The sequence below is a fragment of the Pinus tabuliformis genome, chromosome 3_1 (genome assembly GCF_031772625.1).
Source record: "Pinus tabuliformis cultivar Carrire ecotype Pingquan chromosome 3_1, CPIR1, whole genome shotgun sequence".
In the NCBI taxonomy this organism is placed as follows: Eukaryota; Viridiplantae; Streptophyta; class Pinopsida; order Pinales; family Pinaceae; genus Pinus; species Pinus tabuliformis.
This window is the reverse complement of record NC_142301.1, coordinates 508,746,512-508,756,230: the sequence shown is the minus strand read 5'-3', so window position 1 is coordinate 508,756,230 and position 9,719 is coordinate 508,746,512. Positions and strand designations below refer to the sequence as shown.

Sequence of the window (9,719 nt, the reverse complement as noted above, 5' to 3'; positions counted from 1 at the left end):
AATTATTTCCAAAATTATAAATCAAACCATGCATATATACTTGTAAAATTAATTGCAGTAATAATGTTGCTCAAAGGATTTTCATACAATCAAAAGCACCTTTGGAATATGCGGCAAAGAGTTCTATATGGTTTCATTGATTGGCTAAAGTATGGTTCCATTGATTGGCAAAGAGTTCAATATGGGTCCATGGATTGGCTAAAATATAATCCAATAATTCTATTTCTTTTTAACAACACCTCGATCATGGAGAGAGAAGATATTTTTATGTTCAGGTGCATCATCGTTTTAAGCAATCAAATAAACTTAACCACAGAACAACGACTCAAATTAGCATTTCTCTGGGTCTGTCATAAGTTTGCTTTCTTTGTCACTGGCACCGAAATCCTATTGTATTTCCTCCTTTCTACACAACACTACTTTTTTCTATCGTTCCATGTATGTATACAATCATTGTTACCGTGCACAATTTGTGTGATATTGAAATAAATTCACGTATATATAAAAATTCCCCTGTATATATATTCAATGATTGTTACCGCACACAATTTGTGCGATATTGAAATAAATTAATGTATATATAAAAATTCACCGTGAATAATATCAAATTTCGATGGATTCACTTTCATTTTCTTTGGGATTAGGGCCAGATTTCGGAATCTTCATGTTCTTGTGTTTGTCATGCATCTTAAATTGTAAAATTGCATTTCCATGGTGCTGTTTTGTTTACTGATATCATATTGGTCGAATCAACTTAATTTTGTCATACTTACCAAAATTCAAAATTAATCATTTGGATTATTCATGAATTTCATGAACATGCGAGTAGTTTTTACAGTGGAACCAATATCATTGTATATGTTGCTGGAAAATTTAATTCTTCACTGTCTCAGTTGTGATTATTTCTATTTAAAGGACTCTGTGTCAATTAGTTAGGAGTTGTTTCTTAGATTGGTGGGTGGTTCAGATATTCTCTCAATTAAATGATTGTGTGTTTAAGATAGTTTCCCTATCTTGATACAACACTTCATATATTTATTTATAACATTATTTGATTAAAGATAATATAGATTTCCTTATAAAAATTTAACATGGTATCCGAGCCCGTATGGGCATGTTCTTGGCCTCCCTCCCTTATGGGAGTCTGGTCCTCGCCTCCCTCATGGGAGTGCTGGGAATAAAGAGTACAATTTGTTTTATGTTTTAGTGTGTCACTCGAGTAGAGTTCTGAGAGTCTGAGGGAATAGTTTTTCACGCACACGTGGAGGAAGCGGACTGGTGCGATCAACTGGTGTGGTAAGTCGCTTAAGGTGTCGCAGTTCGTGAAAGTGATTGGCGGCGACGCCATGGTGACTTTGTCGAGTTCTGTTTTCTCTATCTCTGACTATATGGTCGTTCAAAGCCTGTGAGTTGTGTAGGAAAATTTGGTCGATTATTAGAGTCGATATGGTGCTCAAGTGCAGAGCGGATCTGCCATAATGCCACAATCTTGTCTGTGAAGATCCCAATTTCCAGTGATCGTTGCGGAAAGCGGCAGCATGAGATTCGATATGGCCAATCTAGATGTTGTTTCTCAGAGCAGCCACAACCCTCTGTCTCTACCCCTGCCCCACAAGAGAGCCAGGGATGGCGAAGAATCCAACGATGTGATGGAGAGCGTTATGGATTTGGGGTCAGGACAGAGGAGGATGTTTTTTTCCTGCAAGGTAGAACGACATCACTAGCCCAACTGCAAAATAAATTCAATGGACAAAGAGAAATCCACGTGAAGAGTTAATACCGAGTGGATTCGTTGTTGCATGGGCATTGACGGTTTCCTTCTGCGTAGTAGTACTGAAGAAGTGTAAAGGAAACTAAATGTTTTTTGAGCTGTAAGCTTCTACGAATGTAATGTTGCATTACCAAATTTTAAATTGGTAAAGTGATTACGTGGATCACATTTGGGTTCTAGTCTCTTCAGTAATCTTCTGCCACGGTAAAATGCGATATTTATAAATGATTTGGAATTAGAAGCATTGAGTTTAGCTAATTCAATGGAGTGGTTTCGTTAGAAACAACTACTCTAACAAATGCTCAAATGAATCCAAGACAAAAATCAAACAAGAAAAAAGAGGAGGATGCAAAAACACTCCATGGTGGATGATAAGGTTAAAGTGCAACAAATATTGATTTTGTACAACAACGAAACTGGAAATTAAATGATGATGGATAATCCCTTGTGAGTTAGTATGAGTTTGTGGGATAGACTCATGATGATGATGTATTATATGTCACATACATTTATTAGTAAGCAAGTCTAGGATGTTTTGTAGTGGTCTTTGTAAAGTATGTACCTGGTAACTCCAAGAATTGGAGTGTGAAATGTAAGTGTGATGAGGCATTTTTATCCCCATAAAGTTTGTGGTAATATTAAAACCACTTTGTATTTGCAGTGTTGCTTTGTAACCATGTGCGAGAGTGAAGTGGACATGGATTGATGTACGCATGGTTTAGGGTCATCTGTCAAAACCCTTGGCATGGTTGAGGGTGAGCCGAGAAAACTCCGGGCCTGGTTAAGTTGGGTCTGTGGTGAGCCTTGGTGGCTTAATTGAGTGCCTTAGTGGCAGAGTTGAGCTTTCGTGGCTACGTTGAGCTTTCATGGCTGAATTGAGTGCCTTGGTGGCAAAGTGGAGCTTTCGTGGCTATGTTGAGCCTTAGTGGCTGTGTTGAGCCTTGGTGGCTGAGTTGAACCTTCACTGGTTGTGTTGAGCCTTGGTGGTTGAGTTGAACCTTCAGTGGTTGTGTTGAACCTTGGTGGCTGAGTTGAGCTTTCATGGTTGTGTTGAGCCTTAGTGGTTGAGAGCCCTTGTTGGCGTGGTTGAGGGCAATCCGATAAAACGGAGAGCATGTTTATGGGTAATCTGATAAAACCCATGATGATGATGGAGGGGGCTTTGCAAGTACAGGGACATGTATGGAGTTATAATGGTTGACATAACCATGTATGTGAAGGACATCCTACTAAACTAGTGGTTGCAGCAGTTGGGCACCCATTCATTCCGGTGGATGGTTGTTCCTTTATAGGGACGTCAACATATTCTCTTGTTATGTTTGACCACAACTAGAATTTGCAGATTGATATGAGACAAGTAGTCATTAAGGGGTGTGTGTTGGAAAATGTAATTGCTACTTGTCTGAGTTGTGATTTTTGCTATGTAAAGGAGTTTGTTCCTATTATTTAGGAGTTGTTTCTTAGATTGGTGTGTGGTTGAGATATTCTCTCAACCAACTGATTGTGTTTCCTTATCTTGAGACAACACTTCATATATTTGTTTGTAACATTATTTGATTAAAGATAATATAGATTTCCTTATGGAAATTTAACATATGTTTTATAATAATGATATTATGCGGAGATGGTTAGTGTGACTAGAAGTCTACGCATCAAATTATTATGGCCCGAGGCTTATTTCAGAGTCGAATAAGAGAGCCATGTATAATTACTTCTAAGATGAATTTAAATTTTTTATTTAAAGAAAATGTGTGTGTATGTGTGTGTGTGTATATATATATATAAGCTTTAATTAAAAAAATAGCATATATATGACGAGATAAAAAATAAGTAAATGTAAAAACAATTTAATTATTTGAGGAATGCTATTACTTCTTAATTGAATTACAAGATTTTATAATTTTTGGGAAAATATAATTGTCAAACTTTTTCATATAAATATGAATACAATTGTGCTTTACAAAATAATTTCATAAAATAATCAATTTCTTAGCTTACCCACATGAATATTTATATTAATATCAATTTAAATATTTCATAGTATGCTTTATATGTATCATGCTAATAACTTTTATATGCAAATTTTCAATTTTCAATGGCAAGGACTATGCTGCCCTACAACACTTATTTAGAGTTAGAGTTATTAAACTTTCTATTAATTCTTCCTCTATTATTTCATTTTTTTGGGCGCATATGGTGAAATTGACAACTAAGGTAGGCTCAAACTCGAGATATCGAGTCAATTCTCAGTGCCACTATAACCTCCAATTGCATTCACTCAATCCCACACTTAGCACAAAAGGATAATTGATGTTTGAAGCAACAATATCACAAGGAATGCCTTAACAGTGCACTATTTCTCCAACTATTAAATCTTTGGTGCATTTTTATTCACTTATGTGTGCATGGGTCATAAAACTGTTTTTAAAATATGATCTTTTTAGATGACCAGTTAGTAAGACTCCCCATAGATTTAGGGCTAGGTCCTCACTAGAATTGAAACTAAAAATGCTTAATGAAGAAAAAAATCCTAACTTTGTATCATTAAATCCAACCCATCGGAACAACTTTCCATTAAATATTAATTACATAATTTATTGTATTTTCAATAATTAATCCAACTTATTAAAACAACTTTCTATTAAATATTAATTACATAATTTATTCCGCTTTCAACCATATAATTTTCATCCATTATAATAATGCACTCATTAAACCATCAATATATTACTTATAAAAAATAAATTTTAATAAATAAAATAATATTACTCACATTTATTTAAATTAAAAACATTTTTCTTTATTTATTATATGTAACTTGTAATAACATTAAATATTTTGTTTATTATAACTAATATGTAATAACTTTTAATATTTTTATTATATTTATGTAAGTATTTTACTAATATATATTTGGTTTATTATAGAATATTTTGTTTACTATAACTAATATGTAATAACTTTTAATATTTTCTATTATATATTTATATAAATATTTTATGTTACATTAAAAAAATCAAATATATATTTGCTTTATTATACCTAATATATAATTTTCTGTAAATATTTTACTTTACATTCAAAATAAATCAAATATATACTCTTAAATAGTTAAAGATAAGTACGAATTTCTTGCTTTCCTTCCTACACACCAAAATATGCAATGCATACAAAAATGAATAGTAATTTGTAATATACTATTCAATGCATACCACAATGATTAGAAGTTTCTTGCTTCCCTAGGCGCAGGAGTTTCTCGGTTCCTTTCAATGCACACAAAAATGAAGAGGGATATGTAATATATTTTTCCATGAATATGGAAAAAAAATTGTAATGTATTTTTCAATTAAATATATATTATGTTTTTAATTCATATATAAATATGAACAAAAATATGTAATATAATTTTTAATTAAATATATATATATTAAAATTGAATAAGTGATTTTATATTTTAATCACTATTTATTCAAAATCTCATAGAATAAAGTATATAACATTTGCCATACAAAATAAATATAAATTAATAAATAATATATTAGAGAAAAACTATTTGATATTGGATAGAATTATTTTTCAACTTACTAAACATTATGACTAGATACCTAACTCTCAATCTTTTTTCATAAAATTTAAAGTAATGATACGATGAACATTAAACTCCACATAAACTACTTTACAGAATAAAGTATATAACATTTGCAATACAAAATAAATATAAATTAATAAATAATATATTAGAGAAAAACTATTTGATATTGGATAGAATTATTTTTCAACATACTAAACATTATGACTAGATACCTAACCTTCAATTTTTTTCATAAAATTTAAAGTAATGATACGATGAATATTAAACTCCACATAAATTACTTTACATTTCTTTAGAACTTATAATTATGAGTGCATAATGGAAAAAAGCGTAGTCTAACAAGGCGGAGGAGTTGCCCGGAAAGTTATGGAAATTTAAGTTATATTTAGAAAAAATCTGACAATGATTTTTGTAAATCCAAGCTATAGTTGTTAAACTTCAAAATTTTAGGGGTCCAAGATGTTTTTGATGCTGCTGAATCCATTTTCACCATCAAAAACATGATTCAAACACTACCTTTACAAGATTTTTTGAATTTTTTTTTGCCCCGATTCCAACCACTTTTAATTATCGAGACAATTCCTCCGCCTGGTTAGACAACCCAAAAGAGAGTTGTTCCTAACCATATAAATGGTTAGCGTTAACACCCTATCCTCACACGTTACCTCTCCTTTTAGTCGAGAGTTCGGCTGGCTCACCCTCACCCTAGAACGAGAGAGAGTTTAGCTGGACCCTTCTTACCAGTGTTACACGCACCAGATTCGTTGGGTGGGTGGGTTCATGAGCCCGAGAGAATAAAATTGAGAATCGTACCAGAGCCTTAGACCCGCTTACCTTCATGCAACCCAGTGACTGAGTTAGTGGAGTGGGTGGGTGGAGAACCCTACAACAGACAGGCAGACAGACAAACAGGCCCTCCATGGATAAATGTTAACGCAATGAAGTTGAGTAGAGTGGGTGGAAGAGGATTTCTCTCTAGCTGGTGTTGTGGGGGCATCGATCTGTTCCAATCCTTAATCCATAAGATCCAACTGTATTACATACTACGCTTTCCTTAGTGGTGGGACCGGCTTATATTCGGTAGTTGCTTCGCTTCCCATCGAATAGACTTTTGAGCACTCATTGTAAAATAATTGAAGACATTAATTCAAACTTGTCTAAGTGAGTACGGTATTGTTTCATTTAATATATAGTTCAAGCAGACTGTAACTGAAACTTGTTTAAGCGAGCACGGTATTCTTAATTTCTTTCTTTATTTAATTTTATATTAGCATTCGCGTTCACTGAAGCTTAAAAATTGATTATATAGATTTGATTATAGAGATGTGTAGATTGCGGGAATATTATATAAATGAAATTGTAATATTTTTTTGGGTATGGAAAAGGTGTTTAGGGGATGTTGTTATCTAATATAAAAAAAAATTCAGAGAAAAACAGGGTGTAAAAGAGACTTATGTATATATATTTTTAATTTTATGTATTGACAATTTAATGTGTACCATGTGAATTATAAATAAATATTTCAATGTCAATTAAATATATATTATATGAAAGAAATGAAAATATATATATTTTTTTAAATATATTATTTAAAATTAGTATGTATAATCAAAAACATTTTATTAATATGTTGTTTAAAAATAACATATATCTAACTTTGTACTTATTAAAAATAGAGAATTGAAAGTTCAAAAATAAATAGAGAATTGAAAGTTCTAAAAATATAAACTCTTAAATTCAAAGTAAAAAATTTCTTTCTTAAAAAACTTAATGCCTATCCCAACTTGGTAGATTCAAAATTATAACAAATCTTTCATTATTTAATATACCTTTTTATTACCTAGAAGGATTCAATAGCACGAAATCACTCCCCCCAACACTTACCTCACATAAACAACACGATTCAAATTTATAATATTTAGGAAATTTTAACAAAAATATAGCGGAAAAAAACCAAAAAACAAAACTTTATACGTTCGTTGCAGATTGCCATCACAGCACAAACCATGTAACTAGGGAAGATTCTCGATAACCTCACTCTAATTTTTTTATGTTCAAAGATTCTCGACAGCCTCGCTCTGACATTCACATTTCTATCACTAAAACTTTTCTCCTTTAAAATGGATGTCAATCTTGGCATTGTAAAGCAGCAATGGATGTCAATTCAAGTGAAGTCCTCGGAATGACAATGGACACGGACAGGCTTCTCAAAACCAGAGGCAATAATAACAATAATCTCCAGGGAGTTCTTCACATGTACTCTGGCAATGGCGATGCAAGTTATGCCGAGAACTCTGACAGACAGAGGCACGTTTTCCGAATATTGCAGCCGTTGTTTGAGGCCGCCATGGAGAAGCTTAGGTTTCCCCGAGAGGGCCCTCTCAGAATCACAGATCTGGGATGTGCAACTGGTACAAACACCGTAGCAGACGTCGATTTTGTTGTCAAAACACTCACAAATCTTTGTGAGAATGACCATCATTCTAATGGCAGGAGCTCAATGCTGGAGTTCCAGGCCTATTTCTCTGATCTGCCTTCCAATGACTTCAATGGCCTCTTCAATCTGTTGGACCGACCTTGGCATTCTCCATATTTTGTTGCGGGTGTACCTGGATCCTTTTACACCGTTTTGTTTCCGAGATCCACCATTCATGTCTGCTTCTCTGTCATGGCGCTTCATTGGCTTTCAGAGGTGAGATCTGACAGATTATTATCACACCGAATTAAATTATCTGATTACATTATTTTCATAGCTCAGAATTTTGAACCAAGTAATATTATCATTATTGCAGGTGCCTCAGGCTGTTGTGATGAAGGATTCGCCCTTATATAATAAGGGAAGAGTGTGGATTAATGGAGGCGGGCAGGATTTTGCGGAAGCTTATTCAAAGCAATCCGAAAAGGACCTCAACACTTTTTTCAACTGCAGAGCTCAGGAGATGGCACCGGGAGGCGTGCTCTTCTTGTGTATGATGGGCAGACCAGACAGTTGGTCTCCTGTACAACAAGTTTCTGTGGGAGGCGAATTCTGTGGCCAGGACTTTGAAGAGACATGGGATGAATTGGTGACACAGGCAAGCTGACAGACAATTAAATCTTAAATTCTTATCAAATCATTTATAGTTAACAATATGGATCTGTTTACAGAGAATCCGGATATTAATGCATGAATGTGTTGGTGTTTTGATATGGAGTGCAGGGGATTATTGGCAGAGATTTGAGAGATTCTTTCAACCTTCCATGGTATTTTCCTAACCCAGATGAGCTGAGACAGGCAGTGGAGAAGTGTGACGATTTTTTGATTGAGAACCTGCAAGTGTGCGAGGGGGTGCCGAGCATGAGCGAGGAGGATTTTGAAGAGTATATTAAGGACCCAGCGATGTTTGGGTGTATGAAATCCAATCTGGTAAAGAGCTTTGTGGGCACTTTGGTTGAAGCCCACATTGGGAAAGACTGTACAGATATGTTTTTTCGGGTATTTTCCGAGAAGGCCGCAGCGTTTCTGCAGTGCAATCCACCTTCCAGACTGGTCACCTGCACGGTCGCTTCGCTTATAAGAAAGTAGTCGACAATGTTTTCAGGATCAATTCAATTTTTATATGGAAAGGAATAAATTTGTGTTCGAGGTATTGCTTTTGATAAGGATGTTTGTGTAAAATTATTTACTTGTGTTACCGTTAGAACGACAGGTTCGATTTGTCATAGCAAGTTATATTTGGCAAGGTCGGGGGAGCTGTATCGAGATGGGAAGGACATGGAGAAGAATTTTTTATTGGGATTGCGAGGACATAGTTACATGCAGAATAAACAGAGCAAGTGCATGGTATTATTGAATGTGATCATAGAAGTGCACACTGCATGGTATTATTGAATTTGATAATACATTTGGCAGGTAAATTATAAAAAAAAGTTCGAAATCCAATCAACATAAATATAATAATCAAGTTGTTTGACTTTACTAATATCCATCAAAATTGGGAAAGTTTCCAAATCAAATTACACCAGCAAGTTGTTTAACTTTACTAACATCCATCAAAGTTGGGGAAGATTCCAAAATCAAATTACACTCAAGTAAGATTGGATATCTTTACTGCGCAAACAGAAACCCAGTTAAGGTCGCGCTAATGTCTAAACAATAATTAAAGTCACACTATTGTGTAAACCAGTACTTTATTAATCTTTATGTTGTAACTTTAAAATTGTTGTTTTATTTACTATATTTTATATTTTTGAAAGAATTTATGGAGAATAAAAAGTTAGGAATGATAAATATTTTTTATTTTTTAATGCTTTTACATCTATGCATGGCGACTACATTTATGGATACAGTGTGGGGTCTAATATATGAGGTACTTA

At 33.8% G+C, this 9,719-nt stretch overlaps 1 protein-coding gene across 1 annotated transcript; it reads left to right on the top strand.

The window, feature by feature from the left end:
• Window positions 1-7,520: 7,520 nt before the first annotated feature.
• On the top strand, window positions 7,521-9,169 carry LOC149188039 (gibberellic acid methyltransferase 2-like). The gene is made up of 3 exons (XM_089412913.1): window positions 7,521-8,055; window positions 8,156-8,437; window positions 8,563-9,169. Exons 1-3 carry the CDS (start codon window positions 7,546-7,548, stop codon window positions 8,926-8,928), a joined length of 1,158 nt encoding a protein of 385 aa, XP_089269039.1. The 5' UTR covers window positions 7,521-7,545; the 3' UTR covers window positions 8,929-9,169.
• Window positions 9,170-9,719: the final 550 nt, after the last annotated feature.